Source organism: Mastomys coucha, unplaced genomic scaffold, assembly GCF_008632895.1.
Source record: "Mastomys coucha isolate ucsf_1 unplaced genomic scaffold, UCSF_Mcou_1 pScaffold18, whole genome shotgun sequence".
Taxonomy (NCBI): Eukaryota; Metazoa; Chordata; class Mammalia; order Rodentia; family Muridae; genus Mastomys; species Mastomys coucha.
The window spans coordinates 42,289,852-42,308,039 of NW_022196900.1; the positions used below are offsets into that span (position 1 = coordinate 42,289,852).

The 18,188-nt window shown below is 40.0% G+C and overlaps 1 protein-coding gene across 7 annotated transcripts in view; it reads right to left on the reverse strand.

The window, feature by feature from the left end:
- The window catches only part of Nfib (nuclear factor I B), a 219,664-nt gene that overhangs the window by 79,689 nt on the left and 121,787 nt on the right, over positions 1–18,188 (reverse strand). For all 7 annotated transcript variants that reach the window (XM_031377750.1, XM_031377749.1, XM_031377748.1 and 4 more), the window contains exon 3: positions 15,257–15,310. In XM_031377750.1, the coding sequence (XP_031233610.1) occupies positions 15,257–15,310 (54 nt within the window). The remainder of the gene's footprint in view (positions 1–15,256; positions 15,311–18,188) is intronic.

The window sequence follows — 18,188 nt, forward strand, 5'->3', positions numbered from 1 at the left end:
GGGGGGGGGGGGAGAGGGAGAGGGAGAAGTTGTAATAAATATTTAATATAAAGTTTAGCAAATCCTTAAAAGTGGAGGCTTCTTTGGGTCATACAGTTTCATCTTTGAGAAACAAAACTGATAATAGAAAAAGAAATGAGCAATTCTTGTGAAATACTTTGGAATTAATAAACAATGGACTACAGAGAAAACCCAAAGGGAACTTACAAACTACACGGTACACAGATATGCAAACAGGCAAAATATCCATACATATAGGGTTATTTTTTTTTTAAGAAAAGAAAAATATGGTGATAAAGAAAGAAAAAGAATTTCTTGAAAAGAACAAAGGAAAAAAATCTTATTTCCAAGGCTGGCTAAGAAAAATCACGAAAACACACCAGATCAGCAAGGAGACATAAACATGGAAACTGACTTGGGAGAGGATCGCACATAAAACTGACCACAGCTTTGAAAGTTCAAATGAGCAATTACTTGGTAAAATAAAAGTAACCAAAATTGCAAAGAACTGGAAACCCTGAAACAGACCAATTATCCTAGCGCAGAGTTTCCCAACATTTGCTCAGCACTGTAACCACCTGGGGATCTTAAAACCAATGAAAGCTTAGATTCCAACCTCAATTATTTTGACTTAATTCCTTTGGGGTGAGACCTGGACAGGAGAGAGTGTTACATTCCCCACAAGAAATTCAGATGTGTAGCCGTTTGGGAACCACTATGTTAGCAATGAACCAAGGAGCAGAAAGCAATGCCCTGGTGCATGTCAGAGCCCGTACAACTGCAGGATGGCAGGCTCCACCTTGTCCTGAGAATTAGAATCTGTGGGCGATTTGAGCGCACTTCAGGATATGGCCACTCCAGACAGAACAGATAGGTGAATGAACAACCACCCTAAATAACATCAGGTCCAAAATGGGCAAACAGATGGAAAGAGTTTTGATGTCACACTATGCCAGGCCTTAGGAAATGGTGACAAATCTGAAGAATAATGTCACTTATTCTTTTCTGAGACTAGCAGACTTAAGTTCTTAAGTGTCACCTCCTTCATGAATCCCAAGTAAGTAGCCAATAAAAAAGCTCCAGCATACACACGTGCAACCTCATGGGTCCTACATAAAACATCCTCAACTGAATATAGTTGTGCCATCCAAAGGACAAGTACAGCATCACCATTTAGGCTCACGACTAAGTTCAGTCTGTTATCCGAAAACTTACCCTTTGGGTAAGGAATAAACGCTCCCATGACCATATCAAGATCCTGACAATTCACTTCACGGCAAAGAGCTGTTTTACTGAATCTCAAATCTAAGCAAAAATGTGATGAAAGCTAACAATAAAGACTAGCAAAATCCACCAGCAAATTACTCTAAAAAAAGACAGCGAGACTCCATTCCTTGTTTCTTCCCCCAACCCCTTCCTATTTCCAGTTCTTAAAAATGCAATCTGGAAATCAGCCAACTGCAAAAAGACATAGACTATATGACTTCACATATATGAGTGATATAGAACAGTTAGGCTGGTGAAGTAGAACCATTGTGAGGGGCTGGGAGAGCAATGGGGAACTGTTTAAGGGCAGAGTTTAGCCTTATGAAATGACAAAGTTCCCAAGAATGCATATATGATGATGTGAACACATTATCACTACTAAATTGTATAACTGAACATTAGTAGGAGGGCATACTTCATGTTCTGTATATTTTTGCCACAATTTTAAATATGTAACTTGGAATCCGTAACCACAATATGACTATGCTGAGAAATAAGTAATCTTCACATCGGCATTTATGTTTGTAATATTGTTTACAATACTTATCAAGCACAACTCACAATCAGTCCAATGGCTAAGCTTTATACTTGAATATACAGGAACTCAACATTTTTGAATTATCTCTACTACTTCTCTGACATTTTTAAAAATTGAATTATTGACAGTTGGAATGGATTTTCAGGGGGAAAATTATGATAAAACATAGATAATTTTAGGGGGCCACAAATAAAAATGAATTTGTTTCTGTTGCCTTTGAATGCAAAAGTTTTCTTCTCGTAATTTCAAACATCCCAAGACTATCTTCTAGCGTTTCATCTTGAAAAATAGAAATATGCAGATAACTCTGTATTCATCTGGGATGATCAAAAGATTTTCTGCTCCAGCTTTGAAATATAAACATTTCCACTGAATATATTTAGTTGCTGATCTCTTTCCATGACTGTGCACTAGATACAGTTAGCTTTTTGGACCCACATATTTAAGTCATTCTTAGCTCATACAAATTCTCTTCATTTGCTTTCAATTCTATAACACTGATTTTTTTTTCTACAAAGGTAGCATAAAAGAGTTTGAAGTTTTCTCATCTTCTATCATCCATTATTTAAACACTTTAATCCTCTGCTTTTAAGAGCAAATAACTTGAGTTAGTTTTCTGTGTCAATGATCACTTCCCCCGGGCTGGATGTCTGCCTGTCAGTTATAGACTTTAGTAGCATAAAAACAACTTCTTTTACTACTTTTTCCTTCTTACACAGTTCCATGTTTATTCAAACTGCATATTTTTTTTGTTCATTTATCATACAAGTCCTTCCTTCTGAATAAATTGCTTTCCCCTTCTCCCTAGTTTCTCATATTCAAAAACACACTTTTCTAGATGGTACTAACACATTCTTTCTTTCTTTTTTTTTTTTTTCCATCAAGGGCCTATTAGTGTGGTTGTTTTCATTTAACCTTATCCAGACTTTGGGTTTGGACTTGGTGCAGTATGTGGCTTTCTGTTGGCTACATACGCAGCCTTTAATCCGGGCTGAGTGTGAGGCTGTAGAATGAGCAACAGCAGATCTGGACTCCTGTCTCCTCACTCAGAGACTCAGCCAAGATTACTCACTTTTGCAAAATAGTAACAACAATGATGATGACGATGCAAATAATAGTTAACATTTATTGAGTGTTAATTATATACCAGGCTTCAGGCTAAGCACTTCAGGTTCTACATCATCCTGAAAAAGCAGGCTGGCCATTTGTTGTTTTAGTTGCTGCTGTTTTGATGACAATGACGATGGCCATGATGCTGATAACCTCCAATATTTATTGTTCTTACCTCTCCAAAAGCACTAAACTCAGAGTTAAGAAGATTAAATAAGAAATGTGTTAAAGTCCTCCAAGTTGGTGAATAATTACTGAGAGAAGCAATGATTTATTAGTAGTATTCATCAAAGTTTCCAGGAACAGGAACAGCTCCCGAGATTCTAAGAGGAGTTGGATTCTGTGTTCTCCCTTCCCACCACCTAGCTAGTTGACATTCTACCAGGTAACCATGCTGATAATGAAGCCATACAAGAATGAACATGTGAGGGCTAGGGAAATGGCTCAGCAACTTTGAGCACTGGTCTAGAGGACTCAGGGTCAACTGCTGGCATATTATACATTGGCTCACAATCACGTGTAACTCCAGTTCCAGCTCATCTTGTACAATAAGTAGCCAGATTTTCAGAATGTGGTACTGTTTCTATCTCCACGAAAACCATCACCAGAGAATTCGATACACTCAGCCGATCCCGACCACTACAGGATAGCCTTTGCTCGTCTTGCTCCTCTGATGCTGTCTTACCAGAATGATCATGCAACGTATGGCAAGATTGTGGTACTTTCTCTCTGGGTTAGTGAGGAAAAGCACAAAAGCGTGAAGAAGACCTCTTGACGATTCATTTGACCGGGAGAAGAGGAAGTCTCTAAGCCTAGATTCTGAATCAAGGATTTTACAAGCCCTATGTCTTCAATAAGCTTCCTCCTGCACAGTCCTGACTGTGGGTGCCGTTTACCTACAAGGCAAAGGACTGCCTTGTATCCCCATAGAAATGCCTGACTTTTCTGGCTGAGGCCTGGCACTGTGTCTGGGCTTATACTGTTGAACATATATTGTCTGATCCTCCATGTCACAAGCCTTGAGCACTGCTAAGTACTATCTCTAGCCGGGCTCAGATACCTTAGTAAAGAGGAGACTACAAAAGAATGTAATGATAATCCTAAGGTGTTCAGAACTCACTGACGGGAACGTGCTAAGCACTATTACTGTAAAATGAATAGGGGAGAGTCTTAAGTCTATCGAGGAGGTAGTCACAGGGTGCAGACACTCTAGATATTAACCATGGCTAGAAGAACACAAACAAGAGACATGGAAAGCCTGAAGAGCTGTTTTATGATGGTCAAGAATTTCAGTTGAGCCTAGTGTGGGGCCTTGGCAGCAGAAGGAGAAAATGGAATAATGTATTTTACACATTACCAAGAGAATGTGAACCTGCAACACACATGTCAGAGGGTTAGACCCAAGGCAAAACTATCAGCTACTGAGGTCAGGAAGTTATTATAATGACTTAGATGAACTAATTAAGGTGAAAATATTTGCTAATAAACACACATTATAATTTAGCACCAATTATCTTCTTTTGAAAAGACTTTGCTTATTTTCTTTTAATTAAGAGTAATGCCCCGAGGGTCCGGAGCCTCTGCATTTAGTCATGCACCCATTCATTCTTTCCTCTGTCTTTTCCTCTCCATGCTGGGTCTTAAACATTCCCAGCTACTTCTCCCTCTCTGAGTGAAGGGTAACAGTGTATGTGTATGTGTGTGTGTGTGCACACGCACGCGTGTGTGCATGTGCACATGTGCATGTGCTCGCGAGTGCGTGGCGAGGTGGGGGGGGGTGGATACTCCTGGATATCATCTAAGACTGCTGAGACAAAAACAGCAGAATGCTTCATTGTGTCACACAAGAAAAATCCTACTCTGGCTAGAGAGTAGCTTAGTTAGGAATGTGACAACAGTCCAAATGCCAAAATTTACAGTTAAAAACGCATTGTATTAAAAATAATCTACAAAATAACCAGGAGCAACAGCAATTGACAAAACATCATGGCATTAACAAGTATATTTGGGGGGGGGGATGAGTGTGTGTGTGTGTGTGTGTGTGTATGCATGTGTATGTTGTGTCTACGTGTGTATATGTGTGTGTTTATCTGTGTGTGTGTTTGTGTGTATATATGCATGTATGTGTGTCTGTTTGTATGTTTGTGTGCATATATATCTGTTTGTGTCTATGTGTGTGTGTATCTGTGTGTGTGTATATAAATCTAACAGCATGTGTTCATGCATGTGTGTCTTCATTAGTATGAGCATAAGAATAGAGGCCATAGGTCAGCCTAAATATGTCTTCCTCTATTATTCTATTGTACATTTTGTGACAAGGTTTCTCATGGAACTAGGCTCACAGGCTCAGGGAGCTCTGGGAATCCACCTGTCTCTACTCCTCCAGGACTAAGGTTCTAGACACATGTGCACACTACCACATAGGTGCTAGGGATCCAATCTCATGTCTTCATGCTTGCACAAGTAGGCAGTGACTAACCCATCTCTTCAGCCCTACATTTGATTTAATTGATAATCCAAAGGTGAAACCTAAAAGTCAAATGAAATTGCTGTCTTCTCTTTCCTGAATACTAGGGGAACATGGGTATGCCACAGGGTGTGTGTGTGGAGGGGGGGGGGATTATGGAGACATGAAACAATCCAAGTCCAAAATATATGAGGGAATACCTTTAATGGGCTAATAATCAAAAGCATCACAGCAACAAAACAAGAATCTGGTCCTATTGCTGCTTCATTAAACAAACACTAAAAAAGGGCAAGGTCTCTGAAACTTAGCTTATGTCAAACACCCCTCAAAATTCTTAACAACCTTGAAAAACAAAACCTTCTAAATTATTCAAGGTTCTTTGGCATTGTTAGTTAAAAGATAGCAAGACTCAAATTGTCATGTACAAGTCCTGGCTTAAATTATTTCATTTGGTGTCATAGGAAAAAGTAAGAACAAGGAAAACTCTGGTAGAGCTGCCTGGCATCTTAAGATGCACTTTTGACACTTGGAAGGCAGAGAGAACTGTAGAGCTTGAGCACTGAGAGGTGCTCATGTGCGACCGTGCGCTCTGCCTGTGCCACATTACAGGGCGCATCTCCCCTGTGCCTTGGGGAGGCTAGAGAGAACAGGAAACCTCATCTCTACAGACTTCAGAGACTGCAACCAGCCCTAGAGAGCCCACTCTGGGCTACAGAACTGTCCTCCCATTCCAGCTGTGAGGAGGAAAATGATTTGCATTATTAATCCGGAGCTGCATACTGGAAAGGTAGTGCTTAGAAATACACAGGGAGAGAAAAAGAAACCGAGAGGAGATTTTTAGACATAGGCAGTCACTGTGAGAGGGATACAAAATACTTGTCTGAAGGAACAATCATTAAAACAGTGCCCAGAGGAGTGGGGTCCAGGCAGGACCTAACCTCAGGGTACTTTGGACTTTTGCATGGGAATTCTGACTCTCTGTGGGAACCAAGACATTCAGCAATGAAAGAAAACTACATTCCAGCAACAGCTCTTAAAAGTTAACAAACTACAATGCATTGATGTCAAGCCTTCTGGGAAGTTTTCTTCCTGAACTAGGGACAGTGTAAGCTAAGTGCCTACATCAGTATATTACACTTTTATTCGGAATCCATGTTGCATGGCTACTTAATTTCAGACACTACAAGGCCTTTAACATGGATAAAGTTTAAACAAACAAACAAAAAACTTGAATAACTAAGACTAGCCCCTGAACCAACCTGTCCTCTCTCTCACGGTATGGTAGAGAGACAGTATTTTCTCGTTTACTTGAGATATACTGGGGCTAAGTGACAAGTCTCAACCTGATCTGTTCAATGATGATTTGACATGTAGGATAATATGGAGTGAAGAAGAGACAGTAGAAATGATGCAGTAGGGGAGCCTGCTTCCCAGGTGACCTGATCCCACTTCCTAGGGACCTCTTATATCATTCCTCCCTAAACACATCTGGTTATGCCCCTCCCAAGCTCACCCTAATTATAATTACGCCCTCCCCTACACTCACCCTAATTACATCCTCACTGGCCCAACCTCCACTCCCATCATCCTCCATCAGCTCACCTCTGTTACCACCCTCCCCCTACCCCCTCACACACACAGTATAGCTTGCAGGTTGTGGGTAGTGAATAATGTGGGAAAGTATTGGTCGTGTATTAAACTTACACCTGAATAAAATTTTGACTCATGGGGAAAAAAAACTGAATTAAAGCTACATTTGCCAGTAACTACTTGCGATTTCATAGAGGTCCTTACAGCTTTCACACGGGTTTGATAAGGAAGGGAAAGAAGAAGTTGGACAACAATCTCTAAGTATCCACACATGAACTTTTGATGAACAATATTTCTAGGATTACTTTATACAAGATCAACTAGATTATAGTAGTAGTGTCATCGTGGAAAAATTATCTATTAGAAGAGACAATGTAAGCAGGCTGAGAGGATAGAGTTGTGAATGTAGTAGATACAGAGGTACCCAGTTCTGTCTGGAAAAATCCAACAGGATGCATGAAAGAGTCTGGATGACTAAGGTGAGCACTGGTTTGTAGTGGGGCTCCAGAAGCTGTGACACTAGACAGAGCTCAGCAGCTGATGATGTGGGGATAAAAGCAGGAGATGAGGGAACTGAGTATTGAGCAGCATCTAACCAAGTGGTCCTTAACCTTCCAAATGCTAGAACCCTTTAATACAATTCATGTTGTGGCAACCCCCAACCACAAAATTATTTCACCACTGTAATGTTGCTACTGTTATGAAACATAATGTAAAAATCTGATATGCAGGATATTTGCAACCCCCAAAGGGGTCATGCACGACCCAGAGGTTGAAAACTTGCTGATCTAAAACTACTTGGGGAACTCAAGTTTTCTATGCAGTGAGCCATCCTAGGCTTTTAAACCATGTTCGTGCTTCATGACAGATTCATGCATAGGATGAGAAAAAAGAAGCACAGGAAAGAAGAAGAGGCAATTACGAGAATTCAGGCAAGAAATCATGCTTAGAGCCTGAGGTGGTTTAAATGGGAATGGCTTTGATAAGCTGATAGCTTCAAATGTTTGCTTTGCAGCTGGTAGAACTGTTTAAGAAGGATTATGAAGTATGGCTTTGTTGGAGAAAGTATGTCACTCCAGATGAACTCTGAGGTTTAAAAAGCCTATACCATTCCCAGTAAGCCACCCCACTCCCTGCCTCATGCTTGGGGATCAGATGTAAGCTCTCAACTGCTGCAGCATCACGCTGGCCTGCCTGCCGCTATTCTCCCTGCCATGGTGGCCGTGGACTCTATAACCCTGTGGAACCGTAAGCCCTCAAATTAAATGCTTTCTTTTGTAAGTTCCCTGGGTCATAGTGTCTTTTCACAGCAGTAGGAAAGGAAGACAGAACTCAAGCTGGAACAAAAAAATTAAGAATTCAGTACCCAAGGAAAAGTATATAGGTAAAAGGGGGAATCTCTAAGAAAGTTATAAGTTTCCCCAAGCAAAAGTGACTGAGGAGATTCTAATAGAACTAAGATACTAACAAAGGAACATAAACATAGTAAGTCTGATTAATTTAATTTTGAAAATGTTAAATCTGAGTTACCCACGAGACATCTGGGGAAGCAAGTTCAACCTATTGTTGGAAACAAAGGTCTGAGACATTAAAAGAGGAATCTACTCCAACAGCATACCTTTGGCCAAACCAAAGGAGAACGCAGTCTGAAAATGCATAGGAGGTACTGAAAACACAGAAGGCTAAGGCAAAGGATCTCATTAAGAAAAATGTCATTATAAAAACTTAAGAAAGCACCAATTCCTGGACTTTAAGAGATATTATCTTCCAAATGAAGAGGCAAGTTTTTGGGTTTTTGTTTTGTTTTGTTTTGTTTTTTGAGACAGGGTTTTTTCTCTATATAGCTCTGCTGTCCTGGAACTCACTCTGTAGACCGGGCTGTCCTCAAACTCAGAAATCCACCTGCCTCTGCCTCCCAAGTGCTGGGATTAAAGGCGTGTGCCACCACCGCCCTGCAAAGAGGCAAATTTTAAACAGAGTACACTCAAATCAACAATACTCCAGAATATCAGCCAGACATGGTGTTACACACCTGTAATCCCAACACTTGGTGGCTGATATGGGAAGCTAGCTACCGCTTCAAAGCAATGGGGGCTACGGGGTTAGAGCCTGTCACAAAGAAAACAAGACAGAGCACGTGTTAGCTGGCCCGGAATGGAAAGGAACCACTTGGGGCCAGCTCCTAAAAAGTCTTGAGGTCAAGAGACTCAATGAGTACACAAGCCTAGTTAAAAAGTTGGTGGCCTTTCTTGTCTAGTCAGAACAAGGAAGAGAGGAGCCTCTGGTGGGGGAGGCTTGTCTGAAGGACTCTTTAGTAAGAGTCAACAGGGGGAAAAAAGAGATAAGAAAGGTTAGGAAGAATATAGACAGACAAGGTTTAAGGGGAATGGAAAAAATCGGTGGCTTCAGGGGGTAGGGACATCTTGGGGAGGCAACTAGGAAAACAGTATTTATACAGTGTCAATGTGATGGTCTAACAGATGAAGTCTTGCCAGGGGAAAAGTTGCCCAATCCCCAAAGAGAGATGACAAGACCTATTCTCATGGCAGTGGAAGAGCTATGCAATAAGGCCAGCATCTCTGACTTCCAATGCCAAGAGACGCACAACAGACTCATCCTCTAAAAACTCCAGTTCTACCCGACCATGAACCTGAAAGCATCGGCTTCCATGGCGACCACTATAAAACCCATCCCAGCCTTGCCTAGTCTACTACTCTCTCACTCTACTTCACTTCTTTGTTCCTGTTATCTTCACTCTCCTTTCTATATCCACGATGGACAGAACAAAAAAATTATGTATTTGGTTCCAGATCGAATAGCTCTTTCTATGTGAAGCTTTCTTGACCAGTCAAGCTGGAGAAAAAAACATAATTTAAAGCAAAACTAAACTACATCCATTTTTATGAAGCACATGCAATTATCCAGGTGTTCTGTGTGTTCCTTGCCAATGGTGTGCAGATAGCGGAGTTACTAAGGAGCTGGCTGAACTCTGCAGTCTCCTCATGACCTCAAGATGACTGAAAAAGACAGAGCTTGATTCAGGAGAGAAATGTCAATCTATGCCTTATGTTCTTCCCCCCTCCCCCTTCATGTTCCCTGAAGTTGTTAGAAACTCTGTTCCACAACTTTGAACTAAAACAACTCAGTTGAAGCATATATAAAGTTTAATCCTCAGCATATATAAAATACTGTATTACTTACAGACAAAACTTGGGAAGAATGAGGATTAAGTGGAATTCATATTGTGTAAAAGTCTACAACATTTAGCCTCGTGTTGGGCACAAAATAGATGCTGATGAAGTATCTATCAGATGGAATTTTCACTTATGTATGGCTAGCTCAGAAATTCTTGAGATGTTAAGGATACTCAGTGTGAAATGACATATATTCCAAAACTCCCAAGGAGAGATGGAGGCTTCCACTCCTCATTTTAGCTTGCTCAAACTGAGAACCTCGTGGTCGAGTATGTAATATTTACTCCTGAACTTGATAGCTGGTGGTAATTGATATTATTTGTGCCTGATAAAATTAGTGACTGAGTGAATTTAGAACCAGAGAGAGCTCTCCTTCTCTTGGGATCTCCTGGGATAGCTCTAAATTATTTTTCTTTTAGAAAATTAACTATTCCATGCAACCAGAACAACTTCATAGTATAGACCTGGCTTGGTGCCAACTGCCATGCACACCAACCTTTGAAGAGTGGGTTATGTCTGAGAACCCAGAATGTAGCCTAGAAAAATTAGTAGCTGGGGGCTAGACCTCCTTCTGGCTTTTTCAGAATATTTTGTGAACAAACACTTCCCTTATCTGCTTCTCCTTTATCCTCAATCCTGTCCTGATTTTGAACATGTAAAGACTTTATTAAGTGTAATGTTTTCCAAATAAGTGAGAAGGAAAAGAAATATGTTTCTGAAGCAAATCCAAGAAAAAAAATGATCCTTTGATTTTTGACTGGCACAGATCTAATTTTTAAATTACTTAAAAGCTTTTCCTATCTTCAGGTATTAACTGCTGTTAACTGTTCATTTCAAGGTCTTTCTAGTTATTCTTTTGTGAATAGAAAGCTTGCTTATAGTTTGTTGAATATTATACTATACCACAGTTTAGTGCTATTCATCAGTATTATTAAACAATATATTTTCTCCCATTTAAAAAATTCTTGACTAGCAGAAATAAATGACTAAGTATGAACTTTTAAACAGTGGGTTCTAATTTTAAATATCGAAGGAAGGCTCATTTTTCTTTGGTAGTAGGAGTCTAAAAACATTGATCTGTTCGTGAGAATAGCAAAGAGAAGAGCTTTAGGATTTCAACATCTATTAGAGAGTGTTATGTACACTCCAGAATCCAAGGTTTAAAACACCGAGGGAAAGGTTAGGGGAACGAGGGCCCCAGTGATTCCAGCAGGTGCTGAGTACCAGTGCAAATGCAGAGCTGTCTTCTCAGGCAGTACCAACTGGTTCTTATTAGCTTTGTGGCTCCCCTGTGATGGCTTCAATGGTGGGATCTACCAAATACATCTGGGGAATGATCAACTTGCAAATTTGTATAACTCAAACAGTTTCTTACATGAAAGTATTCACAACTACATTGCTGAATCTGACAGAGATTCTTCATGTGATTTAATTAGTCATTTCTATCCTTGCTATGGAGAAGAGATTCAAGGTACCTGACTTGAGGTCACATAAGATATGGCTCTAAGGCTCATAAAATGATATAATGTCAAGCCACATGCAAATATCAACACACACACACATACACATAAATACACACACACACACATACACACACCCCAAAAATGTACACACTCCTGCAAAAAAAGAAAGGTAGAATATTAAACTCTACACCCATTCGTTCCAAACTAGAAAATTCTGGCTAAAGAAATGTGAAACACTTCAAAAAGTTACATCTGAAAATGTATAGGACTTGCTCTAGGATTCACCATTTCTTTATGGCTCTACTGACCAAGGGAACAACCCACCAAACTGCAGCCTTCATAAACTACAAACTGACACATCAACTTGGAACAAAGGCCAAATTAATCTTCCAGATTGCTATTTTCTCTTGGTTTCCTCCCATCCAGAAGTAAGCAGGTGATTCAGTTTGGAAAGCTAAAAGACCACAGTGCAAGGAATATAGTTACAAAGTAACATAGCAAAACCAGGCTAAATTCAAAAGACTATGATCTGACCATTCATTGCAAATCAGAGTAAAACCTAAAGTTCCAAACAGGTTGAAGACCTTCCATAAAGGCTATTGAAATGCTTTTCTAAGATACAAGCACCAAGAAATTATTTAAATACTTTAAAAATGACAAATACTAAATACCCTTGCCCTTGTGTTGCTTGTGCTTAAACACTAATCCCAAATGAAAAGCACGAATTCTGAAATAAAGACTTATTTATTTGTCAAGGTACATAGTCCAGTGTGAAGGACACCAGGGTTAGCAAGAGGGGAACAGGGGGAGGGGAAGAAGGCGGGGATGAAGAACAAAGTATAATGACATGTATGAAACTGCCCTAATAAAACCAATTAGTTGCACATTAACTTTCTTTAAAAAAGTAAATATTTAAAAATACTGTATATTACAAAACAGAAGTTCAGAATAAGTAAGGTAGTAGAATCTACGTCAGACAGCCAAGCAGAGTGGAGCAGCTGGCTGACGGTCCACAGACACACAAGAGCCGCTGGGTGGGAGATCACCATCACATCAACAGTCAGGAGCAGATCCATGAGCTGCTATGGTACCAAGTTCCTAAGTTGTTGGGAACTACACACCGTAGTAGACAGTGGCAATCCCTAAGATTTCCACATCTCTTGGTGGAAACACTGAGGCAACACACAGGCAAGGGAAGCCACCATTTGCAGAAGCCTAGCTTCTCATGGAAACAAGGGGAAGATTGGTCTCCACGATTGTAGCGCAAGTGACCGAATTTTCCAATAAATGGACTTTGTGCACCTCCTGAGATGCTAAATCTCTGTGTGAAGATTTTATAGTTCAACCAAGGTCAGACAGAACCTTCAGAGGTGAAGACAGTGTCCTAGGACAGTCCTCCTGAGCCCCCGATGCCTAGGTGCTTATAGGGTTTTTTCTTTGATAAATTCAGGTCTCTTGTATTTAAATTTGAAAACTATTACTTACTTCCAAAAGCCTGGTTTATTTTATAATATTGTACAATGTATTTCTGCTCTTATCAAAAACTTTTAATATGCTAAGAAAGGTTGTCTCAAAACAAACTGAAAATTCCTTAGTAAGATCTATAATAACATGCATATGATGATGTGCAAAAAGCATGTTAAATGATGGATGATCCCGAATGGTCAAAGAAAATTCCAATTTTAATTTAAACTAATTCAATTTTATTCTAACATCTTGATTTTTGACAGTTATCAAAATAAAATTTCTGCCAAGTAAACTTAAAAGTGGGGGAAAATAATGTGTTCTAACTAGTTTCTGTTTGCTTTATAAAACCAGAAAAGTTAGGAGACTGCGTGGTATGCAGCAAAAGTAAAATTTAACCAACCTTCTAGACAAATACTAAAAATGCAATCCTCCATTACATAAGCACACAAAGGTCACCTGCCTGCCTCTGCCCAGCTCCAGCAAACATTTGGGTGAGCCTCTGCACATGCTCAGAGCAGACACCATTCTGGTGAACTTCTGCACATGCTCAGAGCAGACACCATTCGGGTGAGCTTCTGCACATGCTCAGAGCAGACACCATTCGGGTGAGCTTCTGCACATGCTCAGAGAAGACACCATTCGGGTGAGTCTCTGCACATGCTCAGAAACGCACTTCTTATTCACTACTTCATTAATTCCAATCAAGTTCAGATGCAAACAGTACAGCCTTTGTTTAGTCTGGCTTTTAAAGCTTACCAATCCTTTTCTCCTGAAGATACTTTCCTCCTTTTTCTTTTCTTTTCTTTTTATTTATTTATTTTTGTAAAATGTGTAGAGGCTTTTAAAGGTTTATTTTTTTAATTTAAATATTTTATGCTCTGCTCACAGTTTGTAGTATTAGCAAATTTAGCAAGTAAAATCAATGCAGTGTAAATTTAAAATATACATTAAATTAGTACTTTTTATTGTTGGAGAATATAATATGTATTAAATCAATATTTTCACCTTTGGAGTATATAACATGTATTAAATTAGTATTTTCACCGTCAGAGTATACAATATTTTCTAAACAATATAATTTTAAGAAGAATATAACTTAAAGTGTATGTAGAAAATTAAATTTTCTAAGAAAAATACAGATGTAAGTTTCAAAAGAAGTTTTGATGGATTTTGTATTTTACATAATATACAGATTGCCGTACCTCTCTACAGCCATTTTACAAGCGAAATTGTCTATTTTCCTGTAATTTGGGGATACTTGAGGTAGTTCAACTTCATATTAGCCAGGCATCAGGACTGCAAAGCAACTGAGGGCCTGAGAAACCTCATTTCTGATGGTGTGGTTGATTCCAGTGAAATGGCAGGCAGGTGAGGGGTGGTTTTTTGGGTTTTTTTTTTGGAGAGACTGAGAGGAGGTGTGGCTATTTAGAGTTCGTTGTGTTTTCCTTTTAGTTGTTTTGTTAAGAATATCTTTAGAACATTCTTTTAGCAAAATCACAGATACAATTAAAATTTTATGATAATGGAAATTTGAAATTCTTCCCTATGTTAATTTTATATGATTTTTCTCATGGGAACAAATACTTCTTATAAATAAGTAGAATGCTGTAGGTTTGAGTGTGGAGAAGAAAACCCCAGGACAGCCAAAATGTATGCAGCCAGGCTCAGGTCTGAAACTAAGGGCCAGACGCACCTTACCCTGAAGACAGGGAAGCAAAAGTCCTGCAAGAGCCACTTTATAAAAACATAACCACTTAGCACTACCTTCCTTAAAACACAGTGCGTAAACTAGAAAAGAACAGAAATTACCAGATTTTTGTATTGGGGGCTTTGGGGGAAGGGAATGTTTGTTTATCTTTAAAATGATTAAAAGGTTTTTACCTTTTCAAATACCTCAAACATAAAACTAAGCATGTGTTTGAATTAGCTTCTAAGGATACTGAAAAAAAAATTTTAAAATCTCGCCACTCAGGTGAACAAAGATGGCTGCAGTGGGAAAGCCGTTACCGTGGCAGAGGCCTACACACAATCACATCTTGTCCCAATCCGACTGCCTGCCAGAACAAGACAGGCAGCTGACCAATTATGGGTGTTGATCTATACAGGGCCCCTTTGTTCTCCAACAATGTCAGGGTGCACACGTCCGGAGACACATATTTACCTGGAGGATTCTTGGCAGGATCATTGTGGCTTGGACTTCCTGATTGTCCAGAATCTGTAAAGAAATCACAGAATATGTTTTCTTTTTAATTTGTTATGAAAGAATTTCACAATACTAAGAAGAACTTTAAAAAAAAAAAATTAAGGTACAACAATGAGGTGAAGTGTTTAAATAAAGTCTACTTTCCCAAGCTGTTCCATAGCAACATTTTCTTCATCAAGCTAGATAAATGGCTATACATATTTCTTCTCAAAGGGAACAATTACTGGCCTATAATGCTTTGCGGGGTGGGGGGAGGGTTTCCTGTAATGAGAGGTCTAGCTACAAAGCCACTAAAACCGTTTGAAGGTTAGGCAAATAGCAAGGCCAGATAGTAGAAACTTGAAATAAAGCAGATACTGTCCCTTAAAAGATATAATCTAAAAATAATTAAGAATGCTTTTAAAAACCCAAGACTATGCATTTCTTCAGAGAGCAAAAGACAGAGAAACAAGAGCCTTCTGGGTTTTCACGGGCAGGTTCAGCTATCCACTCCAGTAATCCCCCAACCTACTGGATCCCGGCCCAGTTCTGCCTGCATCCCATAATAGCAATCGATTTGCAAACACCAGGAAAAGCATAAATTACTAGGTAGAAAACCAACATGGCTTTGCGGAGAGCAAATTGTTGGATCAATTTAATCTCCATCTGCGAGATACAGGCAGACTCTTAGATAAGGTGGAAGGGGCCGCCACCGTCATTCAGAGCAGTTCTATGTCATTCCTTACCAACAGCCAGTGTTCCTGTCCTAACCCATCCATGATGCTGTGTTTGGCTCAAACCTCTGCCTCCATGGACCCTCTGCATTTATCTGCGTCATCTGGTCTGGGTTCTTACACACTTACTGGCAGGGATTTTACTATGAAATCTTTTATTGGCTCTAGCGCATAGGTTTTGTCTCCACAGCTACAGCACACTAGGAAGGAAGGGACAGAGAGCCTGTCTACCTCTTTGTCTTCCTGGGGCCGTTCATGGCGTGAACACACAAGGCTTGCGGTATGTGCCAGCAAAATGGATGGCTCAGATTCAGCAGCCTTCATTGCTTGCCTACAAAAAGGCAATTTTGAGCACAATAGTGAATTTCAATGAAACGTGGTACTGGTGGTGTCACCAATTGCCATAAACTCATAAGTCTCTTCCTCAAAACCTTGCCCTTATACTTGAAGCAAGGAAGGGATTAAATTAAGCAGAAAATCAGACTCCTTTTGTTGTTGATAAAGGTTATTTGGTTATGCCAGGAAAGAGGTTAACATACTACAACAACTGCTCTTCAGTCCTGAAGGTAGGAACACCCTGTTGGTCTATCTATGCCTGCATAAAGCTTGGTTATTCATTTCTGCCTTTGTCTCCTGCTTACTAGGTCAGAGTTAACTGGGAAGAATATAATCCCTCTATCCCATTTCCTTTTCTCCCTTTGTTCTACAGTAAATTTCACGAAAAATAGCAAACTTATCTTTGTGATTCGCACAGTGACCTTCACTGTGATTCTGATTTCACAAAATGGGGGAAAAGAAACTGCAAAGATGATCTGACTGCACTGACTGCTTTCTCCTGCACCCAGAGGCGGGGTCCTCCTCTCCAAGATCTTTTCTCTTCCTTTTTTTGTGGAATTGAGGCAAGACTGAGTGACATAACTTAAAAGGGGAATTTTGTTGTTGTTGTTGTTGTTGTTGTTGTTGTTGTTGTTGTTCCTTTCAAAGAGAAGGCAACACTGGCCACTTTTCAAACTAAGAGTTTAACAGTTGCAAAAACATGTTAAAACTGTTTCATTTTGTTACTGCCCCTGCTGTTCCAGCTTTGAGTTCACCTCTTATCTTGTACATAGGTTGGCTAAGAGTTTACCTTTCCAAGGGAGTCTAGCCTGTTGAGAATCCTACTTACAGGGTCCGACTCAGAGGCCAGACCCTCCGCAGTTTTTCTCTTTCCTCTCTGGAGCTCCTTGACACTTACAAACTGTCCGAGAAGCACCTCTAGAAACAGCAAGAATGGAAAAGACTGCAACTGTCCTAAGCAGGCAAGCCACAGGCCAGCCTCACTTTAGAAGCCTTGGACTTTAAACCGGAGCCTTATCATGTTTGGCTACAATGTCTGCAAAATATCACCCCTCACCTCCCTTGCCTCTACTGCTAAACTTCTGTCCAGTACAATAAAGACCAGCGTGGCTCCCTGAGAATCTGCTCACTTGCCATGATGCATCTTTCATTTCCACAGTGTCATATACCCCACTGGGGCAGCCTTTCTCACCCTGCCCCTCCTCTTCTTATGTGTGTTAAAGGTTACATTCTCCTCTCATTTCCAAAAGCTGCACATCGGTGTCTTCAAGAGAAAAACAAAACAACAACAAGAAAAACAAAACAAAAAACAAAACACTGTTCACTCTAGGGGGAAAAAAAACACTATTTGGTTAGACAAAAAAAAAATCCCTATAGACACCATAAGATTTGGGAGAAAGCTGAATAACTTTGTCACAAGCTTGCTTTCTGCAATGAACTGGTGTTTACTGCTCCTCGCCCCCAGTAACAGGTTTTCTTTCGTACTACAAACTATGTACCGTCTCATAAAGCCAAGTAGCAAATACTGTGCCCCCAAAAGACAGATGTGGGCCCTACAGAGGGTGACACCCTTACTTTTCATATTATGAACTCTTAACACTGCAGTCCCCTCCGATGTCACCTTAGATCAGTCACTTAATTCCAACTGCAGGAGAGGGAAGTAACCAGGGAGCCATAGTTGGCAGAGGACCCAAGAATGAACTGTTATTGTGGTTGACTTCAGAGTAGGAATTTTTCAGACCACATCTAAAACCCCCGCAAATCACCACCCAGGTCAAATTACTCCAGACTCGAAGGTTTCATTAACCACTTCCATCCCCACCCTACCTCTCTCTCCCTCT